At 35.4% G+C, this 19,903-nt stretch overlaps 1 protein-coding gene across 2 annotated transcripts in view; it reads left to right on the plus strand.

The window, feature by feature from the left end:
• Positions 1-19,903, plus strand: part of LOC133186742 (bridge-like lipid transfer protein family member 3B) — a 33,369-nt gene that overhangs the window by 8,569 nt on the left and 4,897 nt on the right. The window contains exons 3-17 of one of the 2 annotated variants that reach the window (XM_061322030.1): positions 3,697-3,735; positions 4,002-4,193; positions 4,403-4,646; positions 4,941-5,104; positions 5,182-5,359; positions 5,862-5,957; positions 6,673-6,696; positions 10,446-10,916; positions 11,585-11,691; positions 15,221-15,289; positions 15,411-16,548; positions 17,001-17,563; positions 17,985-18,141; positions 18,761-19,017; positions 19,238-19,343. In XM_061322030.1, the coding sequence (XP_061178014.1) occupies positions 3,697-3,735; positions 4,002-4,193; positions 4,403-4,646; positions 4,941-5,104; positions 5,182-5,359; positions 5,862-5,957; positions 6,673-6,696; positions 10,446-10,916; positions 11,585-11,691; positions 15,221-15,289; positions 15,411-16,548; positions 17,001-17,563; positions 17,985-18,141; positions 18,761-19,017; positions 19,238-19,343 (3,805 nt within the window). The remainder of the gene's footprint in view (positions 1-3,696; positions 3,736-4,001; positions 4,194-4,402; positions 4,647-4,940; positions 5,105-5,181; positions 5,360-5,861; positions 5,958-6,672; positions 6,697-10,445; positions 10,917-11,584; positions 11,692-15,220; positions 15,290-15,410; positions 16,549-17,000; positions 17,564-17,984; positions 18,142-18,760; positions 19,018-19,237; positions 19,344-19,903) is intronic. The other variant, XM_061322032.1, reaches the window with a different exon arrangement.

Raw genomic sequence — 19,903 nt, forward strand, 5'->3', positions numbered from 1 at the left:
TTTGTTGTATTCAACATTGTTGTCCAGTTTTGAGGTTTGTTGTATTAAGCAATGTTGTCCAGTTTTGAGGTTTAATGTATTCAGCAATGTTGTCCAGTTTTGAGGTTTGTTGAATTTAGCATTATTGTTCAGTTTTGAGGTTTGTTGTATTCAACATTGTTGTCCAGTTTTGAGGTTTGTTTTATTTAGCATTATTGTTCAGTTTTGAGGTTTGTTGTATTAAGCAATGTTGTCCAGTTTTGAGGTTTATTGTATTTAGCATTGTTTTCCAGTTTTGAGGTTTGTTATATTCAGCATTGTTGTCCAGTTTTGAGGTTTGTTGTATTAAGCAATGTTGTAAAGTTTTGAGGTTTGTTGTATTCAGCATTGTTGTCCAGTTTTGAGGTTTGTTGTATTCAACATTGTTGTCCAGTTGTCCAGTTTTTGAGGTTTGCTGTATTCAACATTGTTGTCCAGTTTTGAGGTTTGTTTTATTTAAGAAATAAAGTCAGCGTTTTCGTGAATGTTGCAGAATAACCTCCGAGGTCGAGAAATGTTTGAAATATAAAAGCCGAGGCGTTAGCCGAGGCTTTTATATTTCAAACAACATTTCGAGACCGAGGAGGTTATCCTGCATCATTCACGACAACAAGGACTTTATTTCTATTCTACTAACAGCTCTAAAATACGGCTGATCGTTTCTTCTATAGAGAAACGAATTAGGTCATCATGTCGCGATTTCGCTGTTCCATTTAACACCAGAGGGTCAATTTGTTTGATTACTTGCATAAAATGCAGACGATTTGAGATTTTGTTGGGTGAACTATATCCTTTAATTATTTATAAATTTGTTTGTAACATATACTGGTTAAATTTTAAAAATGAAAAAATAACAAAATCAGTTGTCTTTTTCATTGCTTTGTCAGTAAAATCACGGAGTGTAAATGTTGTGGGGAGGTCCGTGGAACGGCCCAACTTAGCTATAAAACCTGACATTTACAGCTATTTTAGGCAATACACACTCTTTAGACTGCGGAAGATGACACATCGACATGGTCTAAATAAGTATTAGATTCTACAGTGAAATATTCATTTCAACTGTACAGGTTTAATATCTGTTTTTGATCTGATAATTTTTTGATGACGTTCGTGATTTGTTGGAGAATAATGTCCGCGGCATTTCTTTGATCTCAGCAATAACTGTAGTAGAATTAGCATTATTGTTCAGTTTTGAGGTTTGTTGTATTCAGCAATGTTGTCCAGTTTTGAGGTTTGTTGTATTGTTGTATTCAGCATTGTTGTCCAGTTTTTAGGGGTTTTTTTAGCATTATTGTACAAGCTTTGATGAAATTATTCCTCTAGAGGTGGTAGAAGCCTTCTCTACCAGAATTAAATCAATGAAGGTCCACAAGACATTGACATGTATGTCTGAAGAGTGGGATGGTGAGAACTGATTGTTGATGGGGAGTCCAGACAATTGATCTGTACTCCGCAGTTTGTGTTTTAAATGAAACGCAAATAATAAAATGACTACAAAGAGAAAATAAATGTTCTGAATAATGTATTTTGTAAACCTGATATTTGGATTTTTTTTGTCACAAGCATTGGACATGATGAGGTTGCTGAAATCCATGCAGTCTGATAGGAGTTTTAGTACAATGTTTGATCTTTTGATTAAATTCTAGTTTTCTTTTACATCGTATTTCCTCTTCAATATAAAAGAAAAATATAAGTTTTGATAATAGTGAAGGTTATAGAAAATGCCATTTAGAGAGTCAAATCAATAACTACGTGGTAAATACTGAATTGAAAGTTTTATAGATCAATGATTAATTTATATTTAACTAAAAATTACTAAATCAAGGCTTAAACAATGACACTTTGTTACCACAGAATTACCTGATGTTTCATGTCATCATCAGACTAACCAGATGTTCCAGGACAGATCATTCATATGCTTTGACCAGTGGATAATATTATACATTTATTGACTGGGTTCGAGGGCAGCGTGCGTTTTGTCGGACCCAACAGTTTGATTTGAGGGGTCAACAAAACACATTTTGCCTGAGATTACAGTCAATAAATGTGTTGTTATACCTTTTATTTATGTATTATTAATTTTTATTATACATGTATCTTTTGCTGCTGGCTTCCATACCAACGAATGCAAATAAGATTTAGCTAATCCCACCCACAGTGTAATGTAAGCGGTCCCATATCTCGTCCACAGGTCCAATATCTCACTCTGCGGTCAAACATCGATTTTTTTATGACCGCTCAGTAAAGCATTAGGAATGTTAGACTTTTTTTTAGTATAGATTTATATAGGAACCAATTTTTAAAGGAATAACTATAATGTTTGATCATGTCATATATATTCATCTCATTGATATTTTAAAATTTATTCTTACACTAAAATTTATGACAAGCCTTCTCTAAAATGCATTGTATTTTTATTCCTGAAATTACAGTTCATTGAGAAGGGGGTGTTGGGGACAGAGATAATTACAGATGGTACAAAGGGCAACATTTAGTCAGTACCGGAATTATTGCATAGAATATATCCTCAGTTAAGTGGAAAGAAAACACTACATTTATTTTTCAGTATCAGTTACAATTGTTTACTGTATGCACATAATCTGAGGCTGTTTCATTTACAAAAAGTAATTTGTGGGGTTTATTTTAAAATGAAAATTGCAACTACAAGGTACTTAAAAGGCAAGCGAATCAATATTTGAAGGAATTTACCACATGTGAGATGAAGCTTTTGACCTGATAATTCAAGTGGAAAAAAAACTTTTTGTTTAGTGAAATAAAACCAAGTCATAAAGCATATAGATTTCTTTTGATGGAATAGTTTGTAATTGGTATAGTAATGTATAATAGTGATTTATTGTCATATTTGGCAAACAAAGGAAACATTATAGAAGAAATTTCCTGTAAACAGCTGTAGGGCTAAGTAAAAAACATTACGTTAATAGTGGGATGACAAAACCCATTACCAACACTGATTGAACCTTAGTACATGTGTATGTACAATTTTCATAACTAAGCAGAATTTCTCAGTGTTAAGAAGTGCTGGTCAAAAAGAAAAGAAAACTAAAACAGGAGATTTAAAAACCAACTAGGGTATATACCTTCATATATACCTTTATATATGATATTTTACTTTTGCTCGATGGGGCTTTTTTGGCTACTGTAAACATGGAAATTTATGCTAGGGGTAATTTATGCCAAATACACGAGAAGAAAGCTTTCCTGTAAATATTCCTCCATGTACCAAAACTTTTAAACATATTTTTATCAGTTTTAACAATACCAAATTCTGGTATTGCAGAAATATCCCCCAGGGGTAATGTGCAATTAACAACGGGTAAATATCATTTAATATATTATTGACAACATTGTCCTGAAATAGGATATTATGACATCTGTTATGGATATTTTTTGTGGAATAAAAGCTTAGTATTGAAGAAAGCACTTGCTTACATTTTATTATACATAGTGCATTACCTTGTAGGCCTGTTATATTTGTGAACTGATAATAGTATCTATAGAATTGTAAGCTGATATTTTTCCAGTTTATGTGTGTATGCAAGTGTCCATGTTAATATTTATATTTAGCATGTTGCACTGTGTAATTGTTTATGAAATATTGAAATAGCATGTTTTTTGATAGAACTGGAGTTGAATATATGTTGTTTTTTTTCTATACAGGTACAGTGGACAAAACTAAAGTCACAGCCCCTGTGTTTGGTAAGAAATTGACTTTATTATAATTGTTTATGAATGTACTGATATGCAGTGTATGAATTACAAAGCTACCATTATTTACTTCCACAATTAGTACTAGACAATTTGATTTCCCATGTTACTGTCAGTGTGAACATTTTGAGTTTCTCTTGTAAATTATGTAAGCATCAGTTAGCTATAGTCAGATAAAACAATTGAGTTCATGATAGTTGTTGTTCTTGATAATCAACATAAAACTTAAACTTGTTTAATTTGATGGGATTTTTCAGTACCTAGATGAAGTTGAATTGGAGATAGAGACCTGTAACACACCACGCCCCCCAAACAGCCCGGCCCACGTGGCTAGCTATAGAAGTGGGGGAAAGTATGGCTTTGTGGACCGGGTCATTGACGGAATGTATGTCCACATCAACTCGGTGCTGGTCAAATTCATTTCCAGAAAATTCCATGCATCTCTACAGGTGAGAATAAAAACCTAGCCCATAAAAGTAGGAACACTATCCATTATAGTTACACAGATTTATTCTGAACTGTTTGAAATTAAAATATTTCAAAAATCCTTTTTAATGTTTCTTTAGTAAACTTTTGTAGTGGTTTTATATAAGAAAGATAAAGTATGGAGAAAAAAAACTTTAAGAAATAAAATAGAAATGCATCTTAATTTTTGTAGTTGTCAAGGGTCAAAGTTCAAAGTGTGACACCTAACTGGAAGCCTTCAGATGACCTTGGGCCAACAAAAATCAGGGACACAGTGAGAGGACAGATCCTGTTATTTAAGGAGTTTGATTGGCAGACAACAAGGATTGAAGCCACTGCTGTGGAGGGGGAGACTTCTGAAACATTTCTGACCACGCCCCTCAGGTTCATTGCCAACCAATCAAAAATCAGAATCACCATCAAAAAGAGACTCAGTGGTAAGGTTATTGTTCTATATGAATAAAGTAACTGTTCTCAAAAATGAAATTACTTAAGTCTATATAAGCATAATGTGAAGTAAGAGTGCTTTTAGCATACGTAATCAGTCAATTTTACTAACAAGAGAAGAGGATTATTTATATTTGAGTTATCTCTGAGAAATGATCTTTGTGATGAACAGGACATAATTACTGAATAATTTAATGGACTTATTTAATTACACTTCATGACCATATCTTTTGCTGAATTATTTAATGGCATAAGCAGTTTAATTTGATGTTTCTCCCATACAGATTGTGGAGTTATTTCTACACGTGTGATGCTGTTACTTGATGATCTACTCTGGGTCCTAACAGACACTCAGCTGAAGGCAGCCATCTTGTATATCAACTCACTCAAGGACATGATAGAGAAATCAAGAGAGCAGAGCAAAAACAATGCAGCAGAGGCACTAGATGTAAGCTATGATTTTATGAAGGGATTTTTTTTGTGTATCCTAGTTTGTATGATGTTATATGATGAGATATTTTACAGATACAAGGATTAACCTCCCTTTACAATGACAACTCCCAGTCCCAGAGACCTCGGAGCCAGTCTAATCCCTCCCATGTTTCTCAGCTATTTGAGCGATTTGACGTGCAGACGACATCTTATCATGTGATCAGTAGCAGGATTGACCTTCACCTTTGTGATGACAACACCACGGATACAAGTATGATACACAATCAGAATTGGATGTTAGTTTTTAAAATACACTAACTGCTTAATTTACTTGATTTCTTCGGCAAAAATAAATATTCATCATAATGTTCAGGCTGAAAAGAAGCACATGTCTACTTGTCTGGGATGTCATGGTCTTACTGTCCCAGGTGTCGAATAAAATTTTTGCCATGATCATTTTTTATTTAAAGAAAATTTCTTAGATCCAACTGTGTTATATTATATTTTTGAATCAGCAACTTTAGACTGCTTGCCTTTCATGCACTAAAAAGAACACACTCAATACAAATATTCAATCTTGTCTGTCAACGAGTTGCCATAAACCCCATTTTTTTTTGTAAATCTGTTTTATACTCAGAGTCCATAATGTCATCAACATTTTGGTTTGTAAAATCAATGTCTAAGAAATACCACTTTTATTGCTCTCCACATATCAGCATGCTGAAGATTATTTCACAACTGTTTGAGATGGCAGATTTATTCTTTGATTTCAGAAAACATTCCAGGCCACAACAGTCAGATTGAGGGAGGGGCTATGCAGGTGATCATCCACAAGCTCTCAGTAGATATCTACCCGTTCTTCCCAGCAGGTAAAACATAATAATCAAGTATAAATGTGATGCAAGACATGGACTAATTATCATAACCATTGGAGTGATTGGACACTCTATTTTTTATAGCTCGCCTGAGTCAGTGGCTCAAGTGATTTTTTTTGTGTCATCTGTGTAGCATGGCAGATACATAGGGATCATTTTGTCCAGTGTTTGTCTAAACTTATGTCTGTCTGTCTGTCTGGGAGGAATCCCACTTCCATGGACTTAAGTGCTTGGATTGGACTATAAAAGAGAGTGGAAGTATAACATAGGAATATTTATTTGAAAATTGTCTTCTCAAGAATAGAGTCATTCAAATTGTTTTAGAAGTATCCTATGTACTATATATTCCAGGTGGCTCCTGGGGCTAGGGTAGGGCAAAATTGTGTAGGTTCAAATGGGGAGAATTTTTGAATAGGAAATATCTTTAAAGACTCCATTTGTCATGTTTAGCAGAGTTGAATAAGAGAAATCAATATTTTAACAGCCCTACAGATAACATTCATTTTTACTGTTTGACCCTTTTATCCAGTGTGCAGACACAATGTGGGGCTTTCATTTATTTTGAACAACATTTATCAAGAAGAGTGATGTGTGCTGGTGAGCATTGTAGCCCATGGGCTTCTTGCTTATATTGGTAAACAGGCATAGATGTTTACTATTTGAAGCTTTTGATTTGATTGACACTTTACAAAGGCTGTGTTTTCTGTAGACGAGGAACTGATCATGTCTCAGGGTAAGTCCTTGCTATTTTTGGTTTGTGTAGGTTCCTTGGGAGTTCCCTCCCCTGAAGCATGTCTAGACACTCTTCTATTACAGATCTCTACTGAGGGAAACCATCTGGGTTTTTTTCTTCCTTTTTTGAAATTAAAGTCAAATCATTGTGACAACTTTGCATTATTATATCATTTTACATTTTTTAAAATTTGGTTGAATACAGTGTTCTTATCTAATGGAGCATATAAGAATTTATGGCATATTATGCTCAATGCTTGATTGACCTGAAGTCATGAACATTTTGGTCAGTCATCAAGAAGAGTCCCCACCATCATAAGATTCTAGTCGCCCGCGTGGCGCAGTGGTTAGAGCGCTCGCTCTAGAGTCGCGGAGTAAGGAGATGATCCTTACGTCGCGGGTTCGAATCCCACTGTGGGATGTGGAGACCAGGCTTCGGGGCCACCAACATATAAAAATCTCAGCTCAAATCTCAACCTCAAATCTTAGATTTTTGCCTCAGCTGAGATTTTCTTAAAACGCTGTGCCACCAACATTTCTGAGATTCGTCTCACGTAAGCTGAAATTTGAGAAAAATCTTAAGACTTATTCTCATTGTTATATGCGACCTTTTTTCTTATAATGCACGGAGTTTTTGAATCAATGATTGAATTTACCTTTCAGTTAGTTGTTTATGCAATATTTTGGCATATAATCAGGAAAATACACATTCTCAACTTCCTTCGTCTTTTATTTGTTGTTTCGAGTCATTCAAAGGAAAGGATTCCATTACGATCTTTGCGACAATAAATATTCACCGAGTCCCCGTAATATCATCCCTACAGAAGAATAACACAAAAAAATATCCAAACGTTATAGTCTTGGCTCGTCTGTCGAAAAAAACACACAAAATATACACCAAGGTGTCACTTCCGCCATTGTGACGTTACGTGTCGAAAGATTACAAAAAGTAGATAGGCGGATCAGACTTTATTTGCTGGTCGAATACATATTTTTCTTTCTTTAGTTTTGTTTTGTAAAATGTCATATATATATCTATTACATTTTATTCTCCACAGCAAAAATATTTTAGATATAAGCTTTTTATTCCTATTTAGATTTTTTTTTTTCAAAAAAAAAATCATTTTAAGCGATCAAAGGAAACAAATTTTACCTCCGAAATAATGATTTTAAAAATACTGCCAACTCGGCCTTAAAGGCAGAGATTTTAAGCACCGCCTTCAAAAATACCTGGTCTGTGTACCCCTGTCAATCAAGTACATTAAGGTACATCACTGGGTGCTAGAACTTGATTGACATTTACTTTTTAATCCCTGTGTATACCATGTACACCTTGTTTGGCACTCTTGGTGACCTTCAAATTAACTTTTGATCCTTTGATGTTTACCACATAGGGTATAAACAATAGGGAAGCTGTATTAGTATGGAATTTTTAGCTTGATAATATATATATAGACTGCTAGCGCTCGAGGCATTCACACCTGTACAAAATAAGCCCCTCCCTCACCTGGAATTAACCATCCGGTAAAAAATCTCTGCCTTTAAGAAATAAACACTTAGTGATTTTTTTAACTAGCCGATCAAATGTTAGATATATAGCTAATTTTCTCACATCATAATTTTCTTTAGTGTTTCGTAAAAATTTATGCATAAGTTGCGACAGAAAACATATCCAGCATATGTATGCTTGGTTTTATGCGATCCCAATTTATCAAGAAAATTTTGATGAGAATTGTTTTATTGTCAGGTAATTTCAGCCCCCCTTCCCCCGACGAAAGAAAAACCTGAAATTGAACTACGGACATGTTTAGAGACGAGGCTAAGAAACACATCGCATTTTCCATGATCCCTGTTATAGAAAATGTCAGAGAAACAGAGGAGGCTACATACTACGATCCCCTTCGATCTTCTTCTTCTTTTTTTTTTAACAACGAATATAGTGAACAATACATGTATATACGTCATTAATTACACTGGAAACCCAAATCAATCTCACATACGCTTTTCAAGAGACGATTAATTGATCAATTCCTATTATCATATCATAAATAAAAGTTTCACTGCATACATGTTATCGTGTAATGTCTGAAACTAAGGTCATTCAGGACCATACTTGTTTTTTTTTAATTATTATTATTATTATTATTTATATTATGATTATTTCAAAATGTAACTGGTCGTATATTTAAAAAAAAGATTACTGTAAGTTCTTATCGTTTACAAGTTCTTATCGTAATTTATACATGTACTTTAGAATGGTCATAAGTCAAGCTTATTCTTATAAATAATCTGAACGGTCAAGGATTTTTGATTTCTGTGTGTGATGCACTGTGAGTATAAAGTAGATTCCAATTCACAATTAAGAATTTTATAGATTTATTTATTAATAAGAATCAAAAGCTTAGCAATATTTGTACACAGAATTTTAGGCGACATTCTTTAAATATTTGCGTATACGGATGCTAGAGAGAAATCTCAGATTTGAGAAAAATATCAGATTTTAGAGAAAACTCAAAAGATAAGTCTGAGTTTGAGAAAATATTTATTTGGTGGCACAGTTTGGTGAGAAAAACTCAAATATTCTGAGAAATCTCAGATTTGAGAAAATCTCAGCGATGGTGGCCCCGAAGCCAGTCCTTCGGATGAGACCATATAAACTGAGTCCCCGTGTCGCAGTAGGGGCTGGCACGAAAAAGATCCCTCACTGCTCAATGGCCCTGAGTGCCGAGTATAGGTCAAAATTTGTAGCTCTCCACTGGCAATGAGTGAAAAATTCTCAAGAGGGACGTTAACAACAAACAAACAAACAAACAAAAAACATAAGATTCTACATAAGACATATAGCAGACCACCACTGCCATGCTTTACATTTACTGGCAACACTTCTTTGTCAATTTTGTTGTATGTTAGAATTTTGGCCAACTCATTATTCTGCAGACTATGAACTTGGTACTAGGTTTTGTCTTCAGTAATTATTTATATTAGGGATGTCAATTACACTTGGATAGATTAGTCGTGTAATTGGGACTTTTAGAAAGCGATAGTGGAGTACTTGTTAAAATATTTTTTTTCATGTCAGTTTAACTTTATGTCATTTTCAGACTGCTTAAACAATTAAATATAGTCAAGATCGGTTTGACCAAGTGATAGTCGAGTACTCAAATACTCATTGACATCCCTAATTTCAAGCTACATGTATTATTATTGTGACTCAAAATTTCTAGCACAATTTTTATACAATAGCACAAATAAATCTGGTTAATGTCCACTTCTATTGTACGACATATGTATAGCACTCAGTCTATAAATCTACCTTATAAGATATTACATATATTGGGATTAAGTTGTGGAAATGATGATGTATACAGGGTGTTTTTGTGCTGCTGCTTGTAGACTGCACTTGTACAGTGTATCGTTATTCGCTACATGAATTATAGTAGTGTGATGTATGTTAATGGCAGGTTTATAGGGAGAGTACACTGGCCCAGTGGTTAAATTATAAGCATGGTTGTGTACATTACTAGCTTGATAGTTTAAAATATCTGCATTGTCATTATAACCAATATGGTATGCTTTTCTTCATTGATCATATTATTATAAATATATTATGGATATTATTGAATCTATCAGTATTGCTTTAACTTCATATAGAGTTACCTTCCCTTGCATAAAGCATCATTTATAGACAAATCACAATATAACCTTCTTTATCCAAAATGAAGAATCATGAGGAGTTTTTGTTTATTGTAGGGGGTGAAAGAAAGAACTGGTACAGATACACTGATAATCAAGGATCAAGAAACCCTTGGGTCCAGCAACTGTTTTCTGCTTTCAAAAAACAGGCCTCCAAGGCTCGAGAAACTGTAAATATAGCATCCCCTTCACAGTCCCCAGCTCACAAGCTGACCAATAAAAATACAGAAAATACAGCAGCCAGTCAAAGTAAAACCTCTCCATCCAGACCACCCCCTCCCAATACAGGTCAAGGTCATGGGTCACCAAACCAGAGAAGACACCGTTCCACCAAGCTGTTGGAAAGTTGTTATGTGATTAAGATTGAGGAATTTACAATTTATCAAGTGTCGACTGCTGATAATAAGAGGAATAACCCTCAGAAGTTCCTGAGTTCTGATAAAAAGCAGCTCCATCTCCCCCCTGATATGTCAGTGTTGCACGCTGAATACACTGATTATTTCTTCCCTGAGGACATTGGCTTTCCAGGTAAAAAAAGTTACCTTCCTGATATGAAACTAATGTAGAGATTTTAATGGATAAAAGTTCACACAAAAGGTTGGGTATCTGAAATGGTGCTTAAGTGTGTTCAGAAAAAAAAAAAAAAGCATAAGCGTTGGTCAGGGATTTTTTGGCATACTCATGAATTTAACATACGGGTATTTCTGTGTAACTTATTAATACAAAATCATAATTCCGTGGTATAAATGAATCAATGCAAAAAGCACTACACCAAAGGCACCAAAATACTTTAGGACATGTATGAATCATGCAAAAATAAGTTCTTATAGATAAATGTCTGTCTGTCATAATTCACAATCCTAGGGCTGCAGTAGCATACCTCAGACTTAAAGAAGTACAAAGTTGAAAGTTTGGGCGACACACTGAATATAGAGAACTCAATGTAGAATGAGCCAGTAAATTTGCTGAGCAGGAATATTCTATACATGTATTTATAGATAGACTATAATAGTTCTCTAAATTGTTACCAGTTTACCGCATTGTTAAGTAAATGTATGCCATTTCCTATAGGTGTCTTTCGTAACAGCTTTTATCGTATATCATACATCCAGTCTTTACAGATATTTAAGGTCAAAAGATTTCTTTCTAACCATTGTGTGATTTTGATTGATAAACCCTGGCTTGATGTGTTACAGTTCCCCATGCCAATCTGTATGTCCTCCTGAACCCAATCCGGCTCAATGTAGACTGGTTAACTCTGCTCTGGGCCAACTTCTTCATGCTCAACCTCTCCAAAAGTATTGTAAGTTCTTACTTAAAATAAAAAATACATTGCATTAGTAACTGTTCTCTAATCAAAACATTTGTAATAAAACAATATGAACACTTATGTAAATGAAACAATTTTTATTCCCTCTTTCAAAAAAGGGGACATATTGTTTTGCACTTGTATGTCCGTCTGTCAGTAGACAAAGTGTTGTCCTCTCAATATGTTGAGCACCCTTTGCTTGACTGACATCAAACTTAGTACACTGGTTTCCTGAAAGTGTTGATGACCCCTATCGAATTTGAGGCCACAAGATCAAAGGTCAAGGGTCAAACTACTCAAGGCATTGGAAAATAATGTCTGCTCAATATCTTCAGATCTCTCTGCTTGACTGACATCAGAGATGGTACATTAATTTGTTCCCTTAAGGAGTAGAAGACCCCTACTGATTTTGAGGTCATAGGGTCAAGGGTCAAATGACATAAAAATACATATTATCCACTCAGTATCTTCAGATCCCATGCTTGACTGACATCAGACTTGGTACATTGGTTCCTCTTAAAAATTAAATGACCTATACTTATTTTGAGGTCACAAAAACCAAGGTCAAGGGCCAAACTGGACATACAAAGATTTTGATTAGTCACTATCTTGAGAATCCTTTGCTTCACATCAAACTTGGTACCCTGGTTCCCAAAGAGGAGTAGATGTTTGATGTCACAAGGTCAAAGGTCAAGGATCAAATTTTTCAAGACAGTAGAAGATATTGTTCGCTCAACATCTTGAAAACAATTTGTTTGACCTTGGTACATTGATTACCTGTAGAGAGTAGCTAACACTTATTGATTTTGAGGTCATAAGGTCAAAAGTCAAGGTCAAACTTAATATATGAAAATCTTGAGAACCCTTTGCTTGACTGTTATCAAACTTGGTACACTGGTTCCCCCTGTTGATTTTGAAATCACAAGATCAAAGTTCAAGGTCAAACTAGACATAAGAAGATACTGACTGCTCAGTATCTTGAGAACTCTTTGCTTCACAAACACCAAACTTGGTACACTTTACCCTCTAAGAAGTAAATTACCCTATATGATATTGAAGTCTGATAGAGATCAAAATTAGAATTATGTATGTCCCTGACTAGTAGATTACCCATTTTTAGCTCACCTGAGCCGAAGGCTCAAGTGAGCTTTTCTGATCACTTTTTGTCCGGCATCTGTCTGTCTGTCTAGCTGTCTGTCCGTCTAGCTGTCCATCTGTCTATCTGTCTGTAAACTTTTAACATTTTTGACTTCTTCTCCAAGAACCACTGGGCCAATTTCAACCAAACTTGCCACAAAGTATCCTTGGGTGAAGTGGATTCAAGTTTGTTCAAATGAAGGGCCACACCCTCTTTCAAGGGGAGATAATAAAGAATTAGTGAAAAATTAATAGCATCTTTTAAAAATCTTCTTCTCAAGAACCACAGGGCCAGGAAAAATGAAACTCATGTGGAAGCATCCTCAGGTAGTGTAGATTTAAGATTTTTCAAATCATGACCCCCGGGGGTAGGGTGAGGCCACAATGGAGGATCAAAGTTTTACATAGAAATATATAGGAAAAATCTTTAAAAATCTTTTTCTCAAGAACAGCAAAGCCATGAAGAGTCATATTTATGTGGAAGCATCTTCAGCTAGTGTAGATTTAAGTTTGTTCAAATCATGACCCCGGGGGTAGGGCGGGGCCACAATATAGGATCAAAGTTTTAAATAGAAATATACAGGAAAAATCTTTAAAAATCTTCTTGAGAACAGCAAAGTCATGATGAGTCATATTTATATGGAAGCATCCTCAGATAGTGTAGATTCAAGTTTGTTCAAATCAGGAACCCTGGGGGTAGGGCGGGGCCACAATGGAGTATCAAAGTTTTACATAGAAATATATAGGAAAAACCTTTAAAAATCTTCTCAAGAACAGCAAAGCCATGATGAGTCATATTTAAATGGAAGCATCCTCAGGTAGTGTAGATTCAAGTTTGTTCAAATCATAACCCCCGAGGGTAGGGCGCGGCCACAATGTAGGATCAAAGTTTTACATAGAAATAGATAGGAAAAATCTTCTTCTCAAGACCAGCAAAGCCATAATGAGTCATATTTATATGGAAGCATCCTCAGGTAGTGTAGATTCAAGTTCTTTTCAAATCAGGACCCCCAGGGGTAGGGTGGGGCCACAATGGAGGATCAAAGTTTTACATAGAAATATATAGGAAAAACCTTTAAAAATCTTCTTCTCAAGAACAGCAAAGCCATGATGAGTCATATTTAAATGGAAGCATCCTCAGGTAGTGTAGATTCAAAGAACTATATGCGGTATATGCATATTTTTGCCCCCACAAAAGTCATATTTTGAAAATTCCTTGAAATTTGCTGAATTGTATATATTGTACGAGAAATTTAAATCAACAAAAAATATTATAGTTTCAAAGTAGGTTATTGGCAATTTTTGTTTCTATGATGTCACAAAATATTCGGATTTTGTATTATTTTTTCAGAAAGAGGGAAAAATTGACAAAATTTGTTCAATTTTTACTATAAAATTTATAGAGCGCAGGCTTGCTCCAGAACAATATTTACATATTTCATTGATATTATCATTCTTCACGTTATATCAAAATATTGAGTTGGAGCAGACCTGCGCTCGGTGACTTTTACTCAAAATATCGACGTAATATACACCTTTTTCTGTAGAAATCATGGAAATTTTGAATTTACGTCATTTTCCTGACATCATATCAAACATATGGCGTCATGGCTTATGAAAATATTCAGTGCTTTGAAGTCTGCAGATATCCCCCTGTTCTAGAACATAATTATATATTTCTCCGTCAAAGTTTGATTTTGGGGGCAAATATTGGTCATTACCGAATATAGTCCTTTGTTCAAATCATGACCCCTAGGGGTAGGGCGGGGCCACAATGGACTATCAAAGTTTTACATAGAAATATATAGGAAAAATCTTCTTCTCAGGAACAGCAAAGCCCTGATTGGTCATACCCCCAGTATTTATATGGAAGCATTCTTAGGTAGTGTAGATTTAAATTTATTCAAATCATGACCCCCGGGGGTAGGGTGGGGCCACAATGGAGGATCAAAGTCTTAAATAGAAATATATAGGAAAATATCTACTTCTGTATAACTGCAATGCCATGATTAGTCATTTTGATATGGAAGCATCCTCAGGTAGTGTAGATTCAAGTTTGTTAAAATGATGACCCCCAGGGATAGGGTCAGGCCACAATGCATATGGGGGATTGAAAATTTTACATACAAACATATAGGAAAATATCTTCTTCTCAAGAATTGAAAATCATGTTTAGTCATTTTGATATGAAAGCATCCTCAGGTAGTGTAAATTCAGGGAGGTTGAAAGTTTTACATAAGAATAAGAACATATAGAAAAAATATTTCTTCTCAAGAACAGAAAAGCTATGTTTAGTCTTACTGACATGGAAGCATCATCAGGTAGTTTAAAATTCAAGCCCCCCCCCCCCTTTTTCACTATCATTACAGACAATTTTGTATTGTAGGAAAGGATTGAATTAGAAGATGTCCCATTAGAACATGTTGACACTAAAGTGGAGGCTATTATGCCAAGGGTAAGAAGTATACACTGTAGATTATTTCTTTATCTTTATACTTTACTTGTACTTATTAAATGCACACACAGGTCAGAAACATTTGACTATGTGTTATTATTGTGGTGGATCTATGTTCCAGATTGTTGTTCCGTTTGATGAGAAGTGTGAATTGCCAGACTTCCCAAGCAGTGTGCAGCTACAGATCTCCAGGATGTGTGCCACTAACACTAGAGTCAGTGGCCCCTTCTCACGTGATAGTCTGTCAGACATTATATCCAACTATGCAGCTTCCCCACTATTCTGTACCCAGAAGTTCCCCAATGACAACAATAGTTTGAGAGCCATACCGGAAACTTTTAACACTCATGCCAAAAATTTGGAGAATCACTTCATTGAGAAGAGAGCCCTGGATTTGTTGAATGGGTGTGCTCAAAAGTTTTCTCAGGAAGAAGTGAACAAAATCTGGAAGTCAAACACTTTAAAACACGATGCCAGTTTTGATATGTGGTGCTGCCATGCAGAACAAGTGTGGTTAGAGTTTTTAGGACCTTCTAATGTGAAGAGCAGACCTTTACCATTTGTGGAGTCTATTCCTTTGACTCTTTGGATCTCAAAATCCCCGCCCAAGGCTGGGAAGGAGGGGGATAAATCAGATAAAGTAATGGAGGGGTCAGAATCCAGACTACCTAATGGTGACAGCATTTCTGTAGGTGAGAAATCCAGTAAGGAAGAGTACTCTGATTCTGACAGAGAGAAGCGACAAACTCGCCGGTTATTGAAGGATTATTATTCAGATGAGAGTGTAACTACGTCTGAAGAGTCAGAAACCAGTCAATTCCAAGGATCTCCATCAACATGTGATACTGAAAATGGTGCCAAAGATGATAATGTGCAATATTCTGCTTTGAGGGTAGCCGATTTCAATGTGGTGGCAAAAATTGGTCCCGGTCCCCTCAAGGCACAAATGACCCATTCTCAATACATTTTCATCATGCGTCTCCAGGAGTCTTTCACTATTTTTCAGACACAAATGAATGCCGATGTTAGTTATTTTATAACGACAGTATCCCCGACTGTGACGTTCTCTGTTCCCCTGATGTTGTCAGAACTAGAGTTTGCCATGCTTTGTCCCGTTGTACTAGAGAATCCTGGGATACCTGTGACATTTATCAGTCCACCGACCTCCACGAGTGGACAAGACGATTTGATGGATGAAGTGATAGAGAAGGATGAATCTACTGTCAGTGATTCTCTAGCAGTGAATGAAAGTCAAGACGGTAGGTACATGTACTAGGTTTTAGTTATAGTTGTAAAAAGTTTCTCAATTGGAAATTCATGCATATTGGTATTGATTTGTTTGTCTCACTGCTTCATTGTAAACCTTCCTCATAGCTTTTTATGTAAACAACATGGAGATTTATGTTATGCTTTGTCATGTGAATGAGTTTTGACTTAAACCTTAATTCACATATACAAAAGTTTCAGTGAATTGATACATTCACAAGGGTACATTCACAAAGTTATTGTTCCTAGGGATGTAAATTCATGGGTTTGAATGACCAACAAAATCCACAAGCATTGATTCCACAGTACTCTGGAACATTTGTGTCTCCAAAATATGAATGATAGAAATGGAAACAGGGCTATTTATTTGAAAATACAATATTTTGTCAGCAGCATTCTTGATTTGTTTTCAAAAATTATATATTTAATAAACTTTTGCTTTTAGACTCATCCAACAGGAGTTTTCCTATTGTTGATATCATGGATCTCTCTCACCACACACTGGGAAAGTCCTACAGTGAGTCCAATGTTCAGAACTTTGCTCCTGATTCCAGTCAGCCACCTCTAACTCATGCTATCCTGGAGAACAATCTACAGTCGAGAATTTCTCAGTCAACTCAAGCGCTCGGCTCGGTGGGGCGAGAGTCTGGCTATGGATCACTTTCAGAAGCTCCAGTGCCACAAAGCAAGAAAATTTTACCAAAGACAACAGACTCAATGAAAAAGTTCACTTCCAAAATGTCAGGACTGGCAGACAAGATAAAAGCCAAGATGGAGAATCTAGGGGACGATAGCTCTAGTATTTCAGACAGTTTGGACAGTATGTCTATTAGGACAGACAGTTCTGAAGATGACTTTGAGGAATTGTCATTGGATGATGTAGAAGTCCCAGCATTCCAGAAAGCTCGACCAATCAGTGAGTCCCTTTCTACAGATACTGATGCAGCAGACGACCTATCTTCCTTCTGTGCAGAGCAAAATGCAGCTGAAGCAAGGGGCAAAGAAACGGTAATGTTGTCTACATGTTTCTAAATTAAGATTTAAAATTTCACTTTTATGAAGAAATACCTGCATGAAAGTTTTTATATTATTTTTGTAATTTTTATTTTATGGTTAAAACATTGATAAGTAATTAATCCATTTCTTTTATCAGGATTAGTGTCATGCAAATCTTAAGCAGATAGATTTATCTTGTTAATATATATATTAAAAAAATTTAAAGTGTTTTGTTATATATGTATAAAAATGTATGTATGAGATGCAGTAAAGTCATAAGTTAGCATAGCTATTGCAGTGATTTAGTTTCATTATAGAAAAATATTTTTGTAAGAAAGAAATAAAAAAAAAAATTTAGTATTTAATCACAAACTAATGCTACCAGCTCCCACCTAGTATACCTACATGTAAGTTTACTTTTCCAATACTGTAGATTTCTGTGGTGCTGTTCAAACTGACGTCTTTAGAGCTGTTGTTACAAGGAGATGGGGAGGATATGGCGGCCCGGATCCAGGCTCAGCAACTCCTAACCATCCAGCCAGGAAACATGATATACGACACATTCCATCAGAAGTTCCTCTCACCCACAGGTACAGGGTCTGATTCATGGCATAGGTGGTGGGTGTTTTTTATACTGCTGTCATATTACATTTGTGAAATTAATTTGTTTTATGACAGGCCATGATATGACTTGGGTATATAACATTTGTCATGTCAATCCTCCCTCCTTCCACCTTTCTTCTGTCAGTCCACTCCAATTTGCGTTATGCTCAGTTTGAAAGAAACTGTTGAAGATATGTAATCAAAACCTTAAAACTGCACATAAACAATTTGAATCTGCCAAATTTTTCTGACCTTGAAGTTCTATTCAATCTTAGATTATAGAAGATGATTGTTTATATTATCCCACCTATATAAATTGATGGATTCTACTATGTAAGTGGAAACTTTGACGATGTGGAAATGTTGACGAATTTCTCATAGTCATCAAAATTTTCACTTGTCAACTTTCTCATGTCTGTTAAAGAACACTGTGAAATACAAGTAGATTGTCAAAGTTTCCATTCGCCATTTTTATAATATACTGAAATCGTCAAACTTTCAACCCTTCAATATAACCACTTTAACAGTATTTTAACCAACACGCAAAATTAGATTTTACTATAACTTTCATTAAAGATCAGTAACAAAGATCTTTTATGAATTCAGGTTTCTTTGGCCAGGAGAAGCTGTTTACCCCAATCTCTGAGCCAGCAGTGAAGCTGAAGTTTACCTCTGGACCCGGGTCAAAGCAGGAGTCCTGTCTCGGTTCAGAGGAAGGCTTCTTGGCTGTCAAGGCCCACGACTTTGGTTTACATTTCAAGACCTCCAGCCTGACCACACTTACAAACTTTGTTGAGGATGATAAACCGTCTGAATCTATACCTATGCACGTGGATGTCTCAAACTTTATGCTGATTTTACAAGTAACAGTCTTATCTTTAATTTTGTTTAAATCAGTGGGTGTTATTTTAAGATTCTAATTAGAAAATGAGAAAAAGAATTTAGAGTTGCTTAAAAAATTTTAATTCTGAGGCAGATGATAGTTGGCCTATGGGCAAGTTTAGTATGTGACTGTATATCTTTCATTAAGAACAAACATGCCTGTATTCTATAATTAACCAACCACCTTGCTATTATTTTAAGGATGATGTAGTTCCCCCAGGATTTCCTAACCCACCAGAACCAACCCACATTCAGATTCATTCCCTGACCATAATGAGAGGGAGGGATGGAGTCATGCACCTGAATCGTACGTATCTTGTAGAGCAGCATTCTCTCAGTGTGTGCCAAAAGCACTAGCCTGATGTCCGAACACTAGTGAAAATTTGATCAGGTTAGTAAATGTAGGTTGGCACTAGCCCGATTGGCCTAGTAGAATCTTCAGCGATAATTATCCATTTCTATCTCAGTATTTTAAAAAGTTGTCAAAAACATTTTTTCTGAAAAAATTAATACTGTTGTCACTGACATCAAGAAACGCTTTGAATTAAAACATACCTAAGGGGTCCAATGGAAAAGAGGCAGACAGTGGGCATGACTCAGTTAGAAATATACATCTATTGTAATGAAATGTTTATAGTGCATTAGACTGCATTCATGTGTAAAACAAAAAAAAGTTTTATTACAGAGTCAAATATTTTTGCGTGGATACTATTGTGTCACATGACAATAAAATGACAAAACATTTTATAGAACTGTGTCATTTTATTTTTCACACTTTTAAGGGGGTAGTAAAAAGTGATTTAGGCAAGTAAAATGTTGCCATGGCTAATGTTGAAAACAAAGTTTGGTGCACACTGTTCTCGGGAC

This window comes from Saccostrea echinata, unplaced genomic scaffold, assembly GCF_033153115.1.
Source record: "Saccostrea echinata isolate AGI-Se365-2 ecotype Australia unplaced genomic scaffold, CSIRO_AGI_Sech_v1 ptg000014l, whole genome shotgun sequence".
In the NCBI taxonomy this organism is placed as follows: Eukaryota; Metazoa; Mollusca; class Bivalvia; order Ostreida; family Ostreidae; genus Saccostrea; species Saccostrea echinata.